Consider the following 24,296-nt stretch of genomic DNA (forward strand, 5'->3'; position numbering starts at 1 on the left):
GTGGCTTCCGCCCAATTATTTACTTTCTTGGTAACTCTTGGTCCCTGTTTTTTATTTGTCTGTTTTTATAATTCATTTCATTGGGTAAGAAATTTTCAGAAATTTTTCAAATTCAGAAAATACTTCAGATCCAGAAAATAATTGTCAAATAAATTAATAGCTAAGTATGTGGCAATCTGAAGCATATTTCCCAAAAAGCTAATAAAACTTAGCTCCAAATTCCTTACTTATTCTGTTCCCTCCTCAGGCCCTGGATGTTTTTCTTATCATTTTTCTAATATTTATTTATTTTTGAGAAAGAGAGAGAGAGACAGAATTGGAGAGGGGCAAAGAGAGAGGGAGACAGAGAATCTGAAGCAGACTCTAGGCTTCGAGCTGTCAGCACAGAGCCCAACACAAGGCTCAAATGCACAAACCATGCGATCATGACTGCAGCCAAAGTCAAACACTCAACCGATTGAGCCTCCCAGTCACCCCCATTTTTCTTATCATTATCAAGTGATGTCCTTTCATTTTCTGATAGCTGCACATCATCCCTTGATCATTCATGAAAACTGTCACTGGAAGGGCCAAGATGGCAGAGCGGCATGGAAGTTCTCTGCTTCGCTCATTCCTGAAATGCAACTAGATTGGCACCAACCATTTTGCACACCTAGAAAACTGATCTGAGGATTAACACAACAGTCTGTACAACTTGAACCACAAGTGAACTCGATAGGTACATGGCACAGAGAGGTGAACTGGGGGAGAGAGAAGCCACAGAGGGTAGGGAGCTGTTTTTATGGAGAGAGGTCACAGAAAGGGGGGAGAGTACAGGAAAAACATTCCCCCTGAAAGTAGCTGAAGAGAAAGGGAAAGAGTAGAAACACCCACAAGTGAAGAAAGGGAAAATGGAGAAAGGAGAGGGTTTCAATACCATTTGGACGCTATAAACAGGAGAGAGCAATCAGTATTGAGTCCACAGCTTAATACCTGGTGTGCTACAGTGGGAAGGGTGAATCCCCAGGAACGGGCAGCAACATCGAGGGGTCCACAGGCCACACAGGAAGAAGCAGTTCCCCTGCTAGAGAAGCATTTGGTAGAGGCTGTACAGCCACATCACAGGCAAAGGTCCGAGCACATATTCACGTTTGCTGGTATTGGAACAAAGACACTAGGGTGCAGTGAAACCTGATGCCAGTTTTGTGTTGTGATTTACCATAATCCCTGAATGAATGAATTCACCCCAAGAGAAAGAACAGGAACAGATATAAGCAAGATGTCTGGACTAGGTTGAAAAAAGCATAGATTCCCTTTTTGCAGAGATAAAAGAAGTAAAATCTAGTCAGGAAGAAATTAAAAGTGCTATAACTGAGAGGCAACCTTGAATGGATACCAGTGCAGCAAGAATGGATGAAACAGAGTAGTGAATCAGTGATATAGAGGACAAACTTACGAGAAAAATGAATCAAAAAAAGAGGGAATCTAAGGCAAAATACCATGATATAAGAATTAGAGAACTTAGTGACTCACTAAAAAGGAATAATACCTAAATCATAGGGGTCCCAGAACATGAAGAGAGAGAAAAGGGGTAAAAGGTTTATGTAAGCAAATCATAGTGTAAAACTTTCCTAACCTGGGGAAAGACACATACATCAAAATCCAAGAAGCACAGAGAACTCCCATTAGATTCAACAAAAACTGACCATCAACAAGGCATATCATAGTCAAATTCACAAAATACACGGATAAGGAAAGAATTATGAGAGCAGCAAATTCCTTAACCTATAAGGAACACAGATCAGGTTTGCAGGAGACCTATTCACAGAAACTTGGCAGGCCAGAAAGGAGTGGCAAGATATATTCAACATGCTGAATCAGAAAAACATGCAGCCAAAAATTCTTTATCCAGTAACGCTGTCATTCAAAATAGGAGAGATAAAGAGCTTCCCAGACAAACAAAAACTAAAGGAGTTCATGACCACTGAAAAATCCCTGCAAGAAATTTTAAGGGGGACTTTCTGAAGGGAGAAAAGATGAAAAAAAAAAAAAGCAAAAAATACCAAAAGCAACAAAGACTAGGAAGGGCCAGAGAAGACTGCAAGGAACTCCAACTCTACAGGCAACACAATATATCATCCAGTACTCACTCTAAATGTCAATGGACTAAATGCTCAATCAAAAGACATGGGGTATCAGATTGGATTAAAAACAAAACAAAACAAAACAAAAAAACCCAAGATCAATCTATATGCTATTTACAAGAGACCCATTTGAGACCCAAAGACATCCTCAGATTGAAAGTAAGGGGATGGAGAACCATGTATCATGCTAATGGTAGCCAAAAGAAAGCTGGCGTAGCCATGCTTCTATAAGGCAATCTAGATTTTAAAATAAAGATTTTAGAAGAGATGAGGAAGGGAAGATAAAACCAGCAGAAGATGGGAAATTATAAAGATTAGAGCAGAAATCAATGCTAGCGAAATCAAAAAAACACTAGAACACATCAACGAAACCAGGAGCTGGTTCTTTGAAAGAATTAACAAAATTGATAAGCCCCTCGCCAGTTTGATCAGAAAGAAAAAAGAAAGAACCCAAATAAATAAAATCAAGAATGAAAGGGAGAGATCACAATCAACACTGCAGAAATACAAATAATAATAAGAGAATATTATGAGCAATTATATGCCAACAAATCGTGCAATCTGGAAGAAATGGACAAATTCCCAGAAACATATAAACTACCAAATTGAAACAGGAAGAAATAGAAAATTTGAACAGACCCATAATTAGTAAAGAAATTGAATTAGTAATCAAAAATCTCCCAACAAACAAGAGTCCAGGGCTGGATGGCTTTTCAGGGGAATTCTACCAAACATTTAAGGAAGAGTTAACACCTATTCTTTTAAAGATGTTCCAAAAAATAGAAATGGAAGGAAAACTTCCAAACTTACTCTATGAAGCCAGCATTATCTTGATTCCAATACCAGACAAGGACCACACTAAAAAGGAAAACTACAGACTAATTTCCCTATGAACATGGATTCAAAAATTCTCAACAAGATACTAGCCAACTGGAGGCAACAATACATTAAAAGAATTATTCACTATGCGGAGCCTGGGCGGCTCAGTCAGGTAAGTGTCTGACTTCATCTCAGGTCATAATCTTGTGGTTGGTGGCTTTGAGCTCCACGTCAGGCTCTGTGCTGACCTTGCAGAGCCTGGAGCCTGCTTCGGGTTCTGTGTCTCCCTCTCTCTCTGCCCCTCCCCCACTCATGCTCTGTCTCTCTCTGCCTCTCAAAAATAAATAAAAATGTTAAAAAAAATTTTTTTTAAAGTTATTCACCATGATCAACTGGGATTTATACCTTAGATGCAGGGCTGGTTCAATATCCACAAATCAATCAATGTGATAATAAAAGAAAGGACAAGAACCACATGATCCTCTCAAAAGATGCAGAGAAAACATTTGACAAAATACAGCATCCTTTCTTGATAAAAAAAACCTCAGGAAAGTAGAGATAGAAGGATCATATCTCAAGATCATAAAAGCCATATATGAAAGACCCACTGCTAATATCATCCTCACTGGGAAAAAACTGTGAGATTCCCCCTTAAAGTCAGGAACACAACTGTGATGTCCACTCTTGCCACTGTTATTCAACATAGTATTGGAATTCCTAGCCTCAGCAATCAGACAGCACAAAGGAATAGAAGGCATCCAAATCGGCAAGGAGGAAGTCAAACTCACTCTTCATGGATGACAAGATACTCTATATGGAAAACCCAAAAGATTCCACCAAAAAACTGCTAGAACAGATCCATGAATTTATCCTAGTCACAGGATCTAAAATCAATGCACAGAAATCAGTTGCATTCCTATACACCAATAATGAAGCAGCAGAAAGAGAAATCAAGGAATCCATCCCATTATAATTGCACCAAAAACCAAAAATACTTAGGACTAAACCTAACCAAAGAGGTGAAAAATCTATACACTGAAAACTACAGAAAGCTTATGAAAGAAGTTAGACACAAAAAATGGAAAAATATTCTATGCTCATGGATTGGAAGAACAAATAGTGCTAAAATATCAATACTACCAAAGCAGTCTACATATTTAATGCACTCCCTATCAAAATAACGCCAGCATTCTTCACAGAGCTAGAACAAATAATCCTAAAATTTGTATGGAACCAGAAAAGACCTCGAATAGCCAAAGCAATCCTGAAAAAGAAAACCAAAGCTGGAGGCATCACAATCCTGGACTTGAAGATGTATTACAAAGCTGTAATCATCAAGACAGTAGGATACTGGCACAAAAACAGACACTCAGATCAATGGAACAGAATAGAGAACCCAGAAATGGACCCACATGCGTATGGCCAACTAATCTTCGACAAAGCAGGAAAGAATATCCAATGGAATAAAGACAGTCTCTTCAGCAAATCGTGTTGGGAAAACTGGATAGCAACATGCAGAAGAATGAACCTGGACCATTTTCTTACACCATACAAAAATAAACTCAAAATGGATGAAAGACCTTAACGTAAGGCAGGAAGCCATCAAAATCCTTGAGGAGAAAGCAGGCAAAAACCTCTCTGACCTCAGCCACAACAACTTCTTACTCAACATGTCTTCAGAGGCAAGAGAAACAAAAGCAATAATGAACTATTGTGACCTCAACAAGATAAAAATCTTCTGCACAGCAAAGGAAACAATCAGCAAAACTAAAAGGCAACTGACAGAATGGAAAAAGATATTTGCAAACGACCTATCAGATAAAGGGTTAGTATCCAAAATCTATAAAGAACTTATCAAACTCAACAACCAAAAAACAAATAATCCAGTGAAGAAATGGACGAAAGACATGAATAGACACTTTTCCAAAGAAGACATCCAGATGGCTAACAGACACATGAAGAAATGCTCGACATCCTCACCATCAGGGAAATACAAATCAAAACCACAATAAAACACCACCTCACACCAGCCAGAATGGCTAAAATTAACAACTCAGGCAATGACAGATGCTGGCAAGGATGCAGAGAAAGAGGATCCCTTTTGCACTGCAGATGGTAATGCCGACTGGCGCAGCCACTCTGGAAAACAGTACTGAGGTTCCCGAAAAAAATTAAAAACAGAACTACCCTATGACCCAGAAATTGCACTACTAGGTATTTAACCAAAGGATGGAGGTGTGCCGTTTTGAAGAGGCACATGCACCCCAATGTTTATAGCAGTACTATTGACAATAGCCAAGATATGGAAAGAGCCCAAATATTCATTTTCAGATGAATGGATAAAGAAGATGTGGTGTGTGTATATATATATATGTGTATGTGTGTATATATATATGTGTATATATATATATACATACACACACACACACACACACACACACACACACACACAAATGGAGTATTACTCGGCAATCAAAAAGAATGAAATCTTGACATCTGCAACAACGTGGATGAAACTAAAGGGTATTATGCTAAACAAAATAAGTCAGTCAGAGAAAGACAAATATCATATGATTTCACTTATATGTGGAATTTAAGATACAAAACTGATGAAGATAAGGGAAGGGAAGAAAAAAATATATAAAAGCAGAGAGGGGTCAAAACATAAAAGACTCTTAAGTATAGAGAAAAGTGAGGGCACTGGCTGGGGTTGTGGGTAGGGGGGATGTGCTAAACGGGCAAGGAGCATTAAGGAGGATACTTGTTGGGATGAACACTGGGTGTTATATGTAGAGGATGAATCATTGGATTCTACTCCTGAAATCATTATTGCACTGTATGCTAACTAACTTGGATGTAAATTAAAAAATAATAATCATCATAATAAAAAAAGAAAACAGTCACTGTACTAAAGCAGTGCTGAGCCCCCATCTGAATAACCATTCTGTGTGGAAATTCCACTTTTCATCAGTCTAGTACATTTTTAATTCCCCTGAAAGGGAAAAGGGGTAATTTTTTAAGAACTTGAGGAGAAAGCCCAGCATCTTGAGTGGAAGTGGACAGTGATGAAATCCTACACCTATTAACTTCCTAGCTGAGACACTCTTCTTAGTTCTCTGAAACCATGCCTCCCTAGTTTTCTTCCTATCTTACTCACTGTTGTTTCTCAGTTTCATTTTGTGTTCCTTCTCTTCTACCTAATATATATATGGACTCAGAACTAGGGATTCTTGGTTTGTCTATCTTCCCTACCATGTAAGGGTGTGTGTGTGTGTGTGTGTGTGTGTGTGTGTGTGTGTGTGTTGGCCTACACACACATGTAGAAAGCAGGAGTTAGAGGAAGCAGGGTAGAGCAGTGCAAAATGTGGTCATAGGTCTGGCAGCACACACATCATCAGGGAACTTGTTAGAAATGTAAATTCTCAGGCCCTGCCCAGGCATACCGAAGCAGAAATTGTGGGGTCCAACAATCTGTGCCTTAACTGGCAAGTCAGGTAATTCTGATGTGTGTGAAGTTTGATAGCTGCAGGGCTAAAGTTTCTAGCTACCAAATCAAAGATGAGAAAACAAGTCAAAGATGAGAAGGAGGAGGATCTGACATTGTTTCAGTCAAGAAGAAAAGGTATAAATGTGACAACATAGTTCAGGAAGCCACTGTGTCTGATGGTGAACAGTCACTGTGGTTGAATTTGGATCTCTGGAATAGGGCTCTGAATGTCTTCTGTCACAAAAGGGCTTTTTATGGAGGTGCCTTTATCCTCCAATTTGGGAGGAACCTGATGTGTTTACAGTATATTGTCTAGAAAGCCACAAGGATGTGGAGCCCCACTTAGGGATTTTTAGGTTTGTCATCTGTTTTCTATCAATAATAGCAGAAGGTTAAACTTAGGAGCATCACTTATTACATTTTATTTCCAGTCACTATTGCATAAGTAGTTAAATCAAACCAGAAAATAGTCTTGCAAAATTATATTTCAGCTGTTAATCTATGATTTGTCTACTGCTCTGTAGGCAATATTTTTAAAATATTTCAGGAAAATCTGATATGCACATATCCTAACTCATACAGCATTTAAGAGAATAATTATTCACATTTTGAAAAGGCTTATTTCCTTCACAAAGGAATTCCTCTGGGTTCTTCTATATAGTTACCTTCGAGCCAGTTCAAATGTTACTGCAACACCTTTGGGCAAAGAAGCTTGCCTCAGAATTCAGGAGGTTGGCTGCTTTCCAACTATGTTCATGGAGACCTGACCCGGGGACTGAGTATTTCCTATTCTTTCTGATAATCATGAAACAACTGTTCCAATTTTGGGAATCTTGGCATAATATATTAGGAAAATACCAAATGAATAAATTAGAAATAAAATTAGGTTCTAGTCTTGACCCTTCACCTCCAATGATGTGAATTGATTCAAGACATTTAACCATTTTGAGTCATCCTTGGAAAAACTATAAGGCTGTGCATGTATATGACTATTAAGTATCTTTCCTTTGCTAATATTCAATAACTTAGGACCATAAGGTGAAAAAGTGCATGTAAATAAGCTCTGTAATTATAAAACACAACATAGATGTTATCTTTACCATTTATGATGTGAACTATTTGATTTACAGAAAGCCAATTGGCATTAAGTTTTCAGGAAGATATTCATTACAATGTACACCTATATAATGATCAAGATGGGGAGCTTTTAAACGCATTGTTGTATCATGGATTGGATCCAGAACTGAAAAAAAGTGACATTTGTGAAAAACTGGTGAAATCAAAATAAAGTATATAGTTATATAATAGTATTGTACCAATACTAATTTCTTTGACAAATGTATCACGGTTATGGAGGATGTTATCTTTAGGGGAAGCTGAGTAAAGTGTACACAAAAATTCTCTGCCTTACCTTTGCAACTTTTCTAATTCTAAATTTCTAATATTACACCAAAATAAATATTTAAAATAAAATTATTGTGCTACACCTTTGGAACATAACTATGCATTCATACATACATCTATGAATATATATGTGCCACATGAACAACAGAAATAAAGGAAAGAGACAGTGGGTCTTTGACAGATCAAAGTTGAGAAGGGAAGTGAGCCAGGAAATCACAGAACTGAAACCACCATATTTTTTTTAACATTTCACAGAAAAGAGAGCTCTTTGAAGTTAGAAAAGTTTTATTGAAAGCTGTGAGAAAGAAAAGATAAACTTGGACTAAGAAAGTAAAAATCTGCCTTGCCATTCATCAGATATAGATAACAGACACAGATAAAGTAAGCTGTAAAATTAACAGAAGATAATATTTTTCTCAAAAACATGCTGCAAAGTGTCACAAAAATTTCCAACTTTAGTTAACTGCCACATTTTTTACTCACAAAGAATCCTTTTCTCTAAAATCAGAGTGTCAAAAACCTTGTTCTTTGAAATCAATTCATTAAGATTAAAATATCCTACTCTTGGTGATGATCTAAATCACTTAACAGAGAAGCATGCTCTACTTTCAACCCTAGGACAGAACTTCAGAAAACAGTTATGTGGATACATGACACATCTATGTTAGCTCCAATTTTCAAGAAAATAGCACCTGGAATCTATGATGGAGTCCAGACCTAATTTAGACACCTTTACAAACAGCCTCACTTTCTTTTGAGCCTACAAAACACTTCTTTAATTTCTCCTAAACTCCACACTTCCCCAAATTCCTATAATAAATATATATTCTCCTTTGTTTGGTGAGGCATCCCATAGTTCTGGAATGTGGACTCCTTCCTTGCAATGAACCAGAAAACTGACTTTCTTGAAATACAGGGTTGTTTTTTTTTTTTTTTTTTTAATGATGGATTTAGGCTTCTTGGACGAGGAAGCCTGCCTCATACTAAAAGTTCAGGATAATAATTTCACATAAAAATCAACAACAGGGGCGCCTGGGTGGCTCAGTCGGTTGAGCGGCCGACTTCGGCTCAGGTCATGATCTCGCGGTCCGTGAGTTCGAGCCCCGCGTTGGGCTCTGTGCTGACAGCTCAGAGCCTGGAGCCTGTTTCAGATTCTGTGTCTCCCTCTCTCTGACCCTCCCCCGTTCATGCTCTGTCTCTCTCTGTCTCAAAAATAAATAAACGTTAAAAAAAAATTAAAAAAAAATCAACAAAAAAGTATCAAGTTCAAATACTATATAAAACTATTATTTAAAAAGAGAATAAGGAGCATAACATCATCATTATATATAATGAAAACATATCTGAAAGATGTACCACAAAAATAGATCAGAACTTGTAAGTTACTATTTTTAATTTTTTTGAGGGGGAGGTGAGGGAGAGGGAGAATACCCCAAGCAGGTTCCATGCCCAGCACAGAGCCCCTATGGTGCTCCATCTCACAACCCTGGGATTGTGGTCTTGAGATCACGACCTGCAGGTGCCCCTGTAAGTTACTATTTTTAAGCTAACTAAACAAAAAAGATACAAAGTAGGAAAGAACAATATGATTCAGAATTAGAAAAACTCAACTCCATGGCAGGCATCCGTTCACAATTTTTATTAATATCAAATCATCACATTGTACACTTTAAGTATCTTACAATTTTGTCAATTACCTCAACAAAAATGGAGAAAAACTCACAAATGGGGTGCCAGACCTCAGGAGAATTAATAATAAAGAAAAAACAGGAAGTGGGGTAAGTGGGATGCATAGAATGGGTGAAGGGAATTAAGAGGTACAAACTTCCAGTTATAAAATAAATATGTCACAGAGATGAACAGTACATCATAATGAATATAGTCAGTAATATTATATCAACATTATAAAAGAAAAAAAAGAATAAACTAGAAGGAACACAAAAGCTAAGGCATATAACAGATTATGATTTCCTGTAAAGAACATGAGCCAATCCTTAGGTTGATGTTTCCCTACTCATTTTGGTTGTCTGATGCTCATTCTCTAGTAATTCTTCAGGAAGCGTTCATGACAACGATAGTCTCATCAAATATTGATACAATATCAAGTGTTGATATTAGTTTATACACTTTGTACGTGAGAGTTGCTTTTGCTGGATATAAAATCTTTAGTCCATATTTTACCCTTGAGCATCCTAAATATATTGTTCCACTTTCTTTTGGCAAAAAAGTTTCAATGTCAAAAGTCTAGTGATTATCCAGTTTTCTCCTATTTTGCAAATGTAACAATATATTAAATTCTGTTAAATAGGGGTATTTGCTATATATTTGAAACAATTCACACTGTATTTTGCCATATCTAAGATGATCTCAAATTTACCATTATTTTCTGTATTGATGAAAAAGGAAAAATTACATTCCACTGTGGGTTCAGCTTCTGGCTTTGTCCAGCAATGCCAAGGGTGGCAGAAACGTTTACTCAAGACGCCAAGCAATTCAAGAGAGGTGAGAGGGAGGCTAAGGAAAGACTCCCCAAGCTGCTCTCAAGCTCCTGTATTTATTAGGCATACATTATAAAGAAAACATTGTGCAATATGTCAGTGGCTACCTGCCAGTTAGAACATATAGAAAGCATGCAAAACAAAAACAAACACAAAAACTACAAGGCATTCCCAAGACTACAAAAGAGCAGATGCTGAAAACAGATGGAGAACACGACAAGATAGTCCATAGCTAACATTGTCTAAGGAATTCTTGAGCACAGGCAGGACCCAACCCCTAAATACACATTAACTAGATACTAGCCCATTGTTTTCAGGAGAGCCAGAAAGCAGTGTAATGCATTCCCTATAATCTCCTTAACCAGGACATAGCTATTTGACTTCCAACATTCCAACTTAAGGGATATTAAAATGTAAAGAAATGTGGATTGCACATGAAATTCAGGCTATTCATTTTCTTTTTCTGTATAACAATTTACCATAAACATAGTACTAAACTTAGTTACTAGAGTAGAACCTTGAAAGAATGAGAGGTAGACCAAGTTCCTTTTAATGATTGTGTAGAAAAGGTACACAACTGGATTAAGAAACTTGAATGATGCCATAGGTCAGTAGTATGAAGTTCCAGGTATTTGGAAATGTTAAATTTTGAAATGAGAGTAAAGAGGCACAAAGGATAATGCAGTTTTGCCTGGATCCTCCGTCCACACTAGAGAGGAAGAAATTCTAATTAAGTAAAAGTATCATACATCACAGAAAATGATATAAAGTCAAAGTATATGTTAACTTTCAAAATCCTCTAGCTACTTCTTCAAATATTCCGTTTATTTACAATGAAAGACAAATCCTACCTAATGCTGAGTCCTACTAATTCTTCTTTTCTAAGAAAGGTGAAAGGGGAACCAAATGAAAAAGGATTAGAAGTACTTAGACATGTGTTCTAGTACTTTATCTTGACAGTCTGTGACCTTGACCAAGTCACTCATGCCGTCTGCAATTTCCTTTCCCTCACTCATAAAGTGGAGGCAAACTGGATGACAATGTCATTCATTGCTCTTAAAATCACGACTCCATTAAATCAGTTAACGTGCCTGGCTTGTAGCAGAAGCCCAAAATTATTTGTTAAAAGTATAACGTCTTAAAATGGAATTCCAGAAATCCTGAAAATCTGGAACTACTTACTACAAACTTTCAATCTTTTAAAGCTATCACTTCGCTAGCTACTGGAACCTCTGTGCCTTGCTACAGAGCCAAGGTTACCTCATAACTTCAGTGTTTCAGCTCATTTAGAACTGCAGAATCCTCAGTCGCAGCAGAGCCTTTCACTACACCCACCTGCCGCAAGGCCGATCCTCTTCCTGGCGGCCACACCCAAACCGGAAACCAGGACGTCCCTGGGGTTGACGGGAAGGCTCAGCTCGGCGGCACGCTCTCCGGCCCCGCCCCCTCCGGTGATGTCACCGTCCGCCCCTTGACCTCGCGGTCCCGCCCCCTTCCCTGCCTACCCGTAGCCAGCGGCGGCGGCGACTCTTGGAGGAGATGGAGGCATCCGAGTCGGTAGTCGCAGCTCGGGAGGAAGAGGCGTCCTGCTCTTCCTGGGTGGCCGGCAGGTAAGAAGATGAGTGTGAGCGCGAAGCATCGAGGGGTGGCAGGCGGCAGCCGGGCGCCGGCTTTCTGCTGCTCCCGCTCGGGCGGCCAGGGAGCGCGCGCGAGGCCGCGGAGCCGGGCAGAACCGGCCCTGGGAGGCGAGGGGAGCGCGCGGGGTGGGTGTGGCGCCTTGGGTTTAGACCTCGGCGGCTCCCGGCTTCTCTGAGGAGAAAGGCCAACTCTCGGTCCTTTCGCCCCTCAGTTCCAGTCGGGGGTCTGCCATTCTCCCATGCACCGGACGTGGGGCGGGGGTGGAGTGGAGTGGAGAGGGCCCGCCGAGAGTTCTGGCCCGGGTCGCTTGGTGTGAGCTTTCACAGCCCTGCTGCCAAACACGTTTCCCCCAACCTTTCGGTGAAATGAAAGCTAAGAGCGCCACTGTGGGCGATCCCGCACTGAGATCCTCCTTTGAAAACTGTTACCAGAGGGAACTTGGTAATGATGAATCAGTGCCAGTCAGGACACCCGGAGTCTTGTGTTCACTACAGTTAAAAAAAAAAAAAAAATCCAGGGAAAAACGTACGAGTTACTTATTCCCTAGTTGGTGTTTGTTTGTTTGTTTGTTTCACGTCTCTAACATTCCAGCAAAATCGGGGGAAATGTTCGTATGGTTCCTGTTTCAGTTACCTCGTAATTAATAAAACCGTTAGTTATATACTGCCCTCCACCAGAATACAATATTCCAAAGAGAGAAGTGATGGATATATGATTTTGAGCTAATGGGAGCCTGTCCATAAACCTGTAGCTTTTTCGCCGGTTCAGATTGAAGGGATGTTTTCGGTACCATACTACCTGCAGTTGCCAGCATTGCCACATTTACTTGAGGGAAATTATGTAATACAAACAAAATCTCCCCTTATTTAAAAGGATTTTTGGTTGCCATATAGATCTTATTACAAAAATGATTTTTGAAACATTCGAGTAAAGCAGAATTTTCTGAAAAATCAGTGCTAGTCATATATCATTAAGTGACAAAGCTGGTTAGAAAGGAGTTCATGTTTACTTAAGAGCTCTACCCACTAGACCATTGTCCTCCATGCAGGGAAGGCAGCTAGGGATAAGAAAACTGTGAAATGAGAAATTTTGTTTATTTTCATATTTTATCACTCTGCCAAAAGAACATATTTTGTATGTGTGTGTTTTTATTAGGTAGGTGATCTCTTAAACACAGCTGTCTCCTGGTTTGTGTTCATAATTGCAATCAGGAATATTTCTAATAGTTATCCATGTATAACTTAGCTAGAAGCTGGTATCTTTTGATAATACCAATCAGTGTTTGGTAAGATAAATGATAACATTTTGATTAACTGTATTTACAAATCCTTTGGCCTGTATATCAGTACCAGGCTTAGAAATTTGGATTCCAAAACCTCAGTTTTGTGTTTTCACATGATTTTTAGAATCCTGTAATTGATAGAGTTTCCCAGAACCTGGAAAGGATTTACTTTTTGCCAAGATGATAATTGATCTTAGCTGTCACTGTGGCTCAGGCCAAAATGCCCCAGGCTGGTTTCCTTTGCTTGGGAGCCATTCCTATTTCCCAGGGTTCATCCTGTTTTCATTTTTCTTTGTATGCCATGCTGTGAAAAAGTCGGGATGAGCTGTGGAAAATGATGCATAAGTATATCTTATCATGCTAGTATGCTTGTTTTAAAAAATGTGCTTTAATTTCCTTAAGTAATGTCTGTACCCAGTGTGGGGCCTGGTCTCACAACCCTGAGATCAAGAGTTGCATGCTCTACCAACTGAGCCAAGCAGGCACCCCCTTTTTTTTTAATTTTTAAAATTCATTCAACAGATACATTTTGGGTGCTTTCTTTGTGCGTACTTTGAGATGCAGTAGGGAGTATAGCATGGTGGTCAAGAGCTAGACTACGTAGGTTCAGGTTCTGGCTCTGCCATTTACCTGCTCTGGAACCTCAGATGGGTTATTTAAATAAACTTCTGTGAGTGCTCGCTTTGGTAGCACATATATTAAATAAACTTCTGTGAGCCTCAGTTTTTTTCCTCTGTTCAACGGAGATGGTAATAGTGCCGATCTTATAAAGTTGTTGTAAGGGTTAACTGAGTACATCTAAAGCACTTAAAACCATGTGTGACACAGTGCTCTTAAATTATTATTAAATGCCAGGTACAGTTTTAGGTATTTGGAATACATTAGTGAATTCTTAACAGATCATACATTCTCTTGGGGAAGGCAGACAGTAAACAATTAGTAATTTGAAGAACATACAGCAGGTTAGTGAGTTAGGAGGTGACCTAAGGAGAATGGGAGGCATTTCATTGAAAGGATGATCAGGACTCGTCTATGTAATATTTGCGAGGCAGTATTTTAGTCGAGGCTTACGTGATAAGAGTCAGCCATTCAGAGATCTAAAGGGGGAACATTCCAAGCAGAGGAAAAAGCAAGTATAAAAACTGAAGTGACTTTTTAGTGACTTTTAGTTTCACTGAAGTGAAGTATAAAAACATGCTTGACTTTTTGGAGGAATAGCAAGTTGACCAGTGTGGGAAAGTAGTGGGAGTTGTAATTGAAGAGATAATTGGGAGACAGAACACCTAGACCCTTTTGACCATGGTAATGTGTTTCAATTTTATTTAGAAAGTAGAGTTACTTAAGAATAGTTCTAAGTCCAGGAGTAACATCTGACTACATTCTAAAAAATTTAGGTTGTTATATGGAGAATACACTGAAGGGGGAGGGCAATGGAAGCACTAGAGAGACTAGTTAGGAGGCGTTTGAAGTAGTTTAGATGAAATACGACGATGGTTTGGCCTGAGATTGTACCAGCATGCAGATGGAGAAATGAGGGAACAAGTTAAGATCTCTAGAGTCTGGGCCTGCGCAAATGAGTAAATGGTGATACCAGAAATTGAGTTGGCAGAGATTGGGGAGGAATAGATTAAACAGGGAAATTGAATTCTGTTTGGGGCTTGTTATGTTCATGAAACCGATTAAACATCAGAAGAGAGAGATTGTTCTAGCAGGTGTGGACAATTTGGATGCCAGAAAAGATGTCAAACGTGGAAAAATAAGTTTAGATATCCTCAGTATCTGGTAAATTCCATATATGGATTGAACAAGATTATCTAGACAGAGTGTGTTTATTAGAGAAGGTATATGGGGCACTCCCAACAAACTTCAGAAAATACAGATTCATCAGAATATATGTAAAACAATATCTGATAACACCTGAGAATAAAAACTATAGGCTATAATTTTACAATACACACAGAATAGACATTCAGTGAATTTAATTTTCACCTATTTTTTAAATGGAAATAAAGGAGTGGAAAATAAAATATATATCTGGTTTGTAAAATCCTCTTTAGTAACTGCCATGTATAATTGAATATTAGATTACAGAACGTGAATATTAAATACTGGAACTTGCTCTTATAAGTTGTGTTTTATTTTTTCAGTACCAATACAAATTTGCCCATCATGTCAGCAGAATCTGTGGAGATTGATGATGCATTATACAGGTGAGAACCTTATGGAAACTGAAACTTACTTTCCTCATTTGTTGTTCTAAAGTAATGGAATACTCTATTTGAAAATACCATTAAACCTATGCAGAGTTTTATAAATATCCCAAGAGTTCTCTGAAGGTAAAATTAGCGTTTTGTCTGATTTTTCTTTTCTGCAGTCTGAAAGCTTGATTAATATTTAAATCTCAGTTCCTTTAGGTTTAGGTAATATGACTTAGAATGATTTTGGGGATGCTTGGGTGGTTCAGTCAGTCCAGCTTCACCTCAGGTCATGATCTCGGGGTCTGTGAGTTAGAGCCTGGCGTCAGGCTCTGTGCTGACAGCTCAGAGCCTGGAGCCTGCTTCAGATTCTGTGTCTCCCTCTCTCTCTGCCCCTCCCCTGCTCACGCTCTGTCTCCCTCTCAAAAATAAATAAAAATTAAAAAAAAAAAAAAAAAAAGAGGGGTGCTTGGGTGGCTCAGTCGGTTAAAAGTCTGATTTCAGTTTAGGTTATGATCTCATGGTCTGTGGGTTCCCACCCACAGACCCACATTGGGCTCTGTGCTGACAGCTCAGAGCCTGGAGCCTACTTCAGATTCTGTCTCCCTCTCTCTCTGCCCCTCCCCTACTCATGCTCTGTCTCTCTCCCTCTCTGAAAAATAAATATTAAAAAAAAAAAAAAAAAGAATGATTTTGTTATCCACTATAAAATATACCTCTTGTTTTTGGACAGGAGTACATATTTATTATGTTCTTGATAATGCAGGAATCTAACGAAAAACAATCCATTTTATGTGAGTTATATAGTAACATCTAGAGATTATTTTTACTTCAGTGTAGTCTCATTAACAACATTGCATGTTTGCACTGTATAGACAGCAAAGAAGTACTATGTGCTTAAAGAACTGTGATTTGAGTGGAATTTAGTGAGATTCTTTTTTAGCATACCTTTTCATGAAATCAAAATACTTTTATCAGAATTAAAGAGAAGTTAAAATATGTATACATTGCTATCACTTTTTTTTTTAGTTTTTTATTTACTTACTTAAGTAATATCTACACCTAACATAGGGCTTGAATTCTGGATCCTGAGATCAAGAGTCCAATGGTCTTCTGACTGAGTCAGCCAGTTGCCCCTAAATTGCTATTACTTCTAAGATTTTTTTTTTTAAATACGTCAAGTTGTTTGTATGGAAGATAGTATAATCTTTTTGTATGGAAGGTACTTTAAAAGTTTTTAGATTTTCTTCTGTATGAAGAAATAGATTATGTAGATAGATTTTATGTAAATAGAATTTGGTACAATAAGCTATTATGTATTTTAAATTCTTTTTTGTATTGTTTTTATGTGGGATGCAGAGTCAGTTTCTAGCATTTTAGGAGGAACTGATATGTACATCCTAGTATGTTAATTTCCATTACTGTTTTGCAATTAGAAAAAGAGGTAAGACTGGACTTAATTTTGCTTATGTGAAAATTACTTTACCATGCAGTTTCCTGATTATAATATACAGTAGTTTAGAAATCACTTTAAGTTTGGAGTCTTAATCTGTAATTATGATATTCTTAATATCCTTTTGATCACATTCTCACGATAACAAATGGCAGCTTCTTAAGATAGCATTGGTTAATTTTATTCATTATTTAGTTATAATCTTTGTGAAACTTTTTTGTATCCCTCTAATCCTGTAATGGCTGATTAATGAACATAATTTTCAGTAAACCAGAGATAAAATTTTCCATTTGCAACATTGTGTAAGTAGGCTGCAGTTTGCTTGACTGAAAATTACAGCATGTAACAGTTTATTTATGATCAGGTATTGCTGGATCATAAAGTATTTCTGTTTGTAATTTTTTGAGGAACCTCCATACTGTTTTTCATAGCAGTTGGACCATTTTACATTCCTACCAACCCAACAGTGCACAAGGATACCAATTTCTCCACATTCTCACCAACACTTGTTATTTCCTGGCATTTTGTTTTTGGATAATGGCCATCCAAACAGATGTGAGGTGATATCTCATTATGGTTTTGCATTTCCTTGACAATTAGTGATATTGAGCACCTTTTTGTATCCTGTTGGCCATTTGTGTATCTTTGGAGAAGTATCTGTTCTAGTCCTTGCTCGTTTTTTAATCAGACTCCTTGAGAGTGTTTTTGCTATTGGGTTGTAGTTCCATATATAATTTGGATATTAATCTCTTATCAGATATATGGTTTGCAGATATTCTCTCCCGTTCTGTAGTTTGCCTTTTCACTTTGTTGATTGTCTCATTTGCTGCCCAGAAGCTTTTTAGTGTAAAGTGGTCACACTTGTCTACTTTTGCTTTTATTGCCTGTACTTTGGTATCATATCCAGGAAATTTTTGCCGAGACCAGTGTTAAGAAACTTTTCCCATATGTTTTCTTCATAAATTTTATAGTTTGAGGTCTTAAATTTATTTTTTTAAATTTTTTAAATATTTATTTATATTTGAGAGAGAGAGAGATAGAGAGTGAGCAGGGGAGAGGCAGAGAGAGAGAAGGGGACACAGAATCTGAAGCAGTCTCCAGGCTCAGCTGTCAGCACAGAGCCTGATGTGGGGCTCAAACCCATGAACCGTGAGGTCATGACCTGAACCAAAGTCAGACTCAAGCGGCTGAGCTACCCATGTGCCCCCGAACCTTAAATTTAAGTCCTTAATCCATTTTGAGTTTATTTTATGTATGGTGTAAGACAAAGGTCCAATTTCTTCTTTCACCTGCAGAAATCCAGTTTTCCCAATACCACATATTAGCCCCAACCTATCTTTTCCTCTGACTACACAGGCCATAGTAGACTACTTTCTTACCAAACATAGTTTATACTTCTGTACCTCAATTGTCTTTTCCTAGAGTGCCCTTTTATGTCTTAAAAGCACTTAACACCATTGGATCTCTTTTCCTTCTTCCCTCTTTCCATTCCCAGGCTTAATTAAAAGCTGTCAAATCTATTCAGTAACCTAAGCCAGAAACCTTGCTGTCATCTTAGATTATTCCGTTTTTCATCTTCCAAATTCAGTTTTTAATAAATCCTTTTAGTTCTTTCTCAGCAACTCTTTTTTTAATTTTTTAATTTTTTTTTTTTTTAACGTTTATTTATTTTGGAGACAGAGAGAGATAGAGCATGAATGGGGGAGGGGCAAAGAGAGAGGGAGACACAGAATGGGAAGCAGGCTCCATGCTCCAAGCCATCAGCCCAGAGCCCGACGCAGGGCTCGAACTCACGGACCAAAGATCGTGACCCTGAGCTGAAGTCGGACGCTTAACTGACTGAGCCACCCAGGCGCCCCTCTCAGCAACTCTTAATTCCAACTCTTTGATTCTCTCTCCCTGCCTTCAGCATCTCTCAGTTGAATTATTATAAGAGTCTCTTATGTGATCTCTTCAGAGCTACTAAATCTCTAATCCATCTTCCATACTTTATTCAAAGTAATATTTTTCAAATTTACCTCAGAGCCTCTGGCTTCTCTGTTTAAACTACTTAAATAGTTCCCTGTCATTTACATTAGTGAGACCAAACTGTATAATATGTATTTAAGTCTCCTTTTTCTATATAGCGTAACATAGTGGTTGAAAGTATAAATTTTAGTATTAGATCTGAATTTGAATCATCCTCTACCATTTAGGAGTGTGTAATCATAAGTCCCTTAACCTCTTAAGTCTATTTTTTCTTTATCTTTTCATACATTCAATATACATTCATCCATTTAACAAATATTTAAGGAGAAAAATGTACAAATTGCAAATTAATCGTGAAGAATAATGCCTAGGAGCTCAATAATTTCTAGTTATTATTTACCATGAGTTATGGCCATATCTTTCTTTTTAGTGTCCATGTCACTCCTCACTATTTAATCTCTAACATTCTTTAGCTTTGTCGAATTCTATATATATGGTGTCAGAGTCTAGAATTTGATATTACCCTACTTATAACCTAAAAGCTAACCTATTATTGTTTAATGGGTGCTGAGAAAAGATGTTAAACTTCTGGGCCAGAGACCAAGAATTTCACTACTTATGATATAGCAGTTAGCATGGTCATCAGCGTGGTGTCGGTTCCCCTTGCTCCCAAGTCCCACAGGAGCAATGCCATGGGCCCAGATGGATTCTTTGTACATAATGGGTTTATACCACAGGTGAGGAACTCTGAATTTGGGAGACCCACCATTTTATGGCAGATAGTAAGCAAGCCTCCTCTTTGTTTTGGAGAGAGACTCGCCTTACCCTCAATTTATGTGCTGCCAACACAACCCTGAGAAAAGGCCCGATTAAAAATAGTCAGGACCTTGCCTGCTAGGCATATATAGTGAGACATGTAGGAGTGTGCATAGCCCATAAAAGAGTGTCTTCCAACATAAATAAATGTTTTTGTCACAGTTTTATTGAGGTGTAATTCATGTATAATAAACTGTACATATTTAAAGTGTACAATTTGAGGGGCGCCTGGGTGGCTCAGTCAGTTAAGCATCCGACTCTTGATTTCTGCTCAGGTCTTGATCTCAGGGTCATGAGACCAAGCCTGGCATTGGGCAGCTCCACACTGGGCATGGAGCCTACTTGAGATTCTCTCTCTCCCTTTGCCCCTGCTCTGCTCACACACACTTTCTCTCTCTGTCTCTCTCTCTCTCTCTCAAAAAATAAAGTATACAATTTGATGTGTTTTGACATATGCACATACTAATGAAATCACTACCGCAATATCGATAACTAACATATCCATCACATGCATATATTTTTTTTCTGCCCCTTTTTAATCCCTCCTCCCTTCTCTCTCCACCTACCATTTCCCCAGGCAACCACTGATCAGCTTTTTGTCACTGTAAAATACTTAGCATTTTCTAGAATTTTATATAAATGTTATCATATAGTATGTACACATTTGGGGAGGGTTTGGCTTCTTTAACTTAGCATAATGATTTTGAAATTCATCTGCATTGTTGTATCAGTAATTTGTTCCTTTTTATTGCTGAGCATATATCCATATGCTTGTATTCTAGCATATGGATATACTACAATTTATTTAACTATTTATTAACTGTTGATAAACATTTGGGTTGTTTCCAGGTTTTGGCTATTCTAAATAAGGCTGCCGTGAGAATTTATATGCGAGTTTTAGGGTAGACATATGCTTTCATTCATGCTTTGATAAATACCTAGAAGTAAATGTCTGTGTTGTAAGTTTTTAAGAAATGCCAAGCTGTTTTTCAAAGTGGTTATACCATTTTACATTTCTACCAGAAATGTTTATGAGAGTTTGAGTTACCCCGCATGTTCACTAAACACCTGAAATAGTCGTCTTTTTTAATTTTAGGCATTCTAGTACATGTAGTAGTATTGTGGTTTTAATTTGTATTTCCATAATGACTAATGATCATACGCATCTTTTCGTGAGCCTATTTGCTATCTATCTTTGGCAAAGTATCTATAAAAGCTTTTGCTCCCCTTTGGTGTCTGTCTTAATGAGTTCTTTATATACTATATATACATGTCCTTTGTTACATATATGGTTGCAAATATTTTCTCCTAGTTTGTGGCTTGTCTTTTTCTTTTCGTAATAAGGTCTTTTACATAGCAAAATTTTTGATTCTGGTAAGATACATTTTTTAATGTATAATTGATGTGGTTTTTGTCCTGTTTTTTAAATGTTTGCAAAGCTCAGGGATACTAAGATTTTCTCTGATGTTATCTCTTCTTCAAGTTTCAAGGTATTAACTCTTAAAATTAGGTCTATGATCCATTTCAAGTTAATTTTTATATAATGTGAGGTGAGAATCAAGGTTTATTTTTTTCCACATAGCTCTAATGTTTCAGCACTCCTGTTGAAAATTATCCATTCTCATTGAGTTCTCTGGATATCTATGGCAGAATTTAACAGAATAAATATCTGTTGATTGGTTTCTGGACTTTTTCAGTGATCTGTTTCACTTTACACCAGTATCACACTGTCTTGTTTACTATAGGTCTATTATAAATCTTGGAATCTGGGAGTGTAATTCCTTCAACTTTGATCTTCTTTTGCAGAGTTGGTTTGGGTCTTTTAGGTCCTTTGAATTTCCATGTACGTTTTAGATTCAGCTTGTTGATTCTTTAAAAAAATCCTGCAGGAATTTTGTTTGAATTTGTGTTGAATCTGTAGTTCAGTTTTGGGAATATTGACATTTTAACAATATTGAAATTTAAGATCCATTAAGAAACATGGTGTGTCTGTCAATTTACTTCTTTAGTCTCTCCTAATAGTGTTAGAGATCTTGCCCAAGTTTTATCAAATTTATCCCTAAGTAATTTGCATGTTTATACTGTTGTAATTTTTAAATTTCAATTACCAATTTTTCATTACTTTTATTTTTTTAAGTTTATTTCTTTATTTTGATAGAGAGAGTGTGCATGGGGACAGGCAGAGAGAGGGAAAGAGCAAATAGGCTCATGAAAAGATGCCCATACTCATAAAGTGCAGAGCCCCAGTGTGGGGCTTGAACCCGCAAACTGTGAGAAACATGACCTGAGCTGAAATCTAGAGTCAGATGCTTAACTGACTGAGCCAAGACACCCCAATATGTCATTGCTTTTAAATTAGAGCTCAGTTGATTTTTGAATAATAATTCTTATCCAGCAGTCTTGCTAAACTCACTTGCTAGTTCTAGTAAATTTTTTGTAAACTCCATAGGATTTTCTACAGTCATGTTTTACTTCCTCCTTTCCAATCTAGATGCCTTTTGTTTCTTTTTCTTGTCTTATCACACTGATTGGAACATCCAGTACAATGTTGATTGGAAGTGGTGAAGGTGGACAACCCCACTTTGTTCCTTATGTTTGTTGGAACTCATTCTTCTATGGTGGAGTATGTTGTTATCTGTAGGTTTTTCATATATACCCTTTATTTGGTTGAGGAAGTTTCCTTCTGTTACTAGTTTACTTAGAGTTTTGTTTTTTGGGATTTTTTTTTTAAGTCAGAAATGGATATGAAGTTTGTTAGACACTTTTTCTGCATTCATTGAAGTGATCATATGGTTTTTCTTTTTTAGTATTTTAATGTAATGAGTTACAGTGATGGCTTTTAGATTATTATATGACCCTTGCATTCTAATTCTAGGATAAAACCTGTTTGGTCATGATGTATTTTTACATATATACAAAAACTTCTGTTAAGAATTTTTGCATGTGTGTATGTGAGGGGATATTGTTGTGGAGGTTTTTTTTTTTTTAACATTTTATTTTTGAGAGACAGAGTGGGAGTGAGGGAGGGGCAGGGAGAAGGTGACACAATCTGAAGCAGGATCCAGGCTTTGAGCTGTCAGCACAAAGCCTGACACGGGGCTCGAACCTACAAACCACAAGATCATGACCTGAGCCGAAGTTGGATGCTTAACTGTCTAAGCCACCTGGGTGCCTCTGGAGTATTGTTTAATTCAGTGATTTGTCTTGTTTTGGTATCAGGGTAATGCTGATTTCATAGAGTGAGCTGAGAGGTATTTCTTCGAATCTCTACAAAGTTTGTGTAGAATAGGTATTTTTTCTTCCTTAAATTTTTGGTAGAAATAACAATGAAGTTATCTGGCCTTTGAGTTTTCTTTGTAGGAAAGTTTTTAACTACAAATTTTACATCTAATAGACATGGTGATATTCAAGTAATATACAGTTGACCTTTAGCATAGGTTTAAACTATGCAGGTCCACTTATATGTGGATTTTTTTTCTATAAATATATTGAACATTTTTTTGAAGATTTGCAACAATTTGAAAAACTCATAAACCACATAGCCTAGAAATACCTAAAAATTAACAAAAAGGTGTGTCATGAATACATAAAATATATATAGATAGTAGTCTATTTTATCATTTACCATAAAATACAAATCTATTATTAAAAGTTAAAATTCATCAGAGCACCTGGGGGCTCAGTTGGTTAAGCGTCTGACTCTTGATTTCAGCTCTGGTCGTGATCTCACAGTTCATGAGTTTGAGCCTGATGTTAAGTTCTGCACTGACGTTGCAAAGCCTGCTTGGAATTCTCTCTCTTTCTCTCTCTGTCAAAAATAAACAAATAAACATTTTTTAAAAAGAACATTATCTTTAAGAAAAGTTAAAATTTATCAAAACTTAAGCACACAAACAGAATATACATGGTACCACTTGTAGTCAAGAGAAATGTCAACAACGTAAGAATGGAAGTATTAAATCTTAACTGTGTAACTAATATAACACTGTATTACCTAATGGGAATTAGAATTAAAGTTTAAAAAATCAAAACTGCATGAAATTAACTGTAGTGCGTACTATTGTAATGATTTTTGTAGCAACCTCCTGTTGCTATTGTAATGAGCTGAAGCGTTGGCAAGTAAACAACATGTGATGTTAGTCATCTCTGAGCAGTTTCTCTCTGCAGTAAATTGTGTATCTCAAAAAGTGATCTTGAAGTTCTCACGTATTTTTCAGCATGTTTAGTGGAATACTATAAACCTTGAATAAGACTGTGACTCCTTCAGAGTGCCACTAATGATGCCAAAAGTGCTCTCTAGAAGTAGAGAAAAGTCATGACATTACAAGAAAAAGTTGCATTACTTGAGATATATACCATAAATTGAGGTCTGCAGCTGTGGTTGCCTGCCATTTCAAGATACGTAAATGCAGCATAAGGATCATTGTAAAAAAAAAAAGGAAATTGCTGAAGCTGAAGCTGCAGCTATACCAGCAGGCACAAAAACCTTGCACTTTTTGCAAAGTACCTTTTTATCTCATATTGAAAATGCAACTTTTATGTGGGTAGGAGTTGCTCTAAGAAAAGCATGCCTGTGCACTCTAATATGACTGATATAAAAAGCAAAGTCATTA

General features: G+C 37.4%; 1 protein-coding gene and 1 long non-coding RNA gene across 4 annotated transcripts in view; one reads left to right on the plus strand and one right to left on the minus strand.

Annotated features, from left to right (window-relative positions):
* Positions 1 to 11,742, minus strand: part of LOC122238024 — a 19,335-nt gene extending 7,593 nt beyond the window's left edge. The window contains exon 1 of one of the 2 annotated variants that reach the window (XR_006216975.1): positions 11,667 to 11,742. This is a non-coding gene — a long non-coding RNA (uncharacterized LOC122238024). Of the gene's footprint in view, positions 1 to 11,591 lie in introns of both variants that reach the window. The other variant, XR_006216974.1, reaches the window with a different exon arrangement.
* Positions 11,743 to 11,838: 96 nt separating this feature from the next.
* The window catches only part of UBA6 (ubiquitin like modifier activating enzyme 6), a 90,012-nt gene continuing 77,554 nt past the window's right edge, over positions 11,839 to 24,296 (plus strand). Inside the window, exons 1-2 of one of the 2 annotated variants that reach the window (XM_042984424.1) lie at positions 11,839 to 11,941; positions 15,399 to 15,461. In XM_042984424.1, coding sequence (XP_042840358.1) covers positions 11,871 to 11,941; positions 15,399 to 15,461 — 134 coding nt within the window. In that variant the 5' untranslated portion in view covers positions 11,839 to 11,870. The remainder of the gene's footprint in view (positions 11,942 to 15,398; positions 15,462 to 24,296) is intronic. The other variant, XM_042984425.1, reaches the window with a different exon arrangement.

Source organism: Panthera tigris, chromosome B1, assembly GCF_018350195.1.
Source record: "Panthera tigris isolate Pti1 chromosome B1, P.tigris_Pti1_mat1.1, whole genome shotgun sequence".
NCBI classification, from domain to species: Eukaryota; Metazoa; Chordata; class Mammalia; order Carnivora; family Felidae; genus Panthera; species Panthera tigris.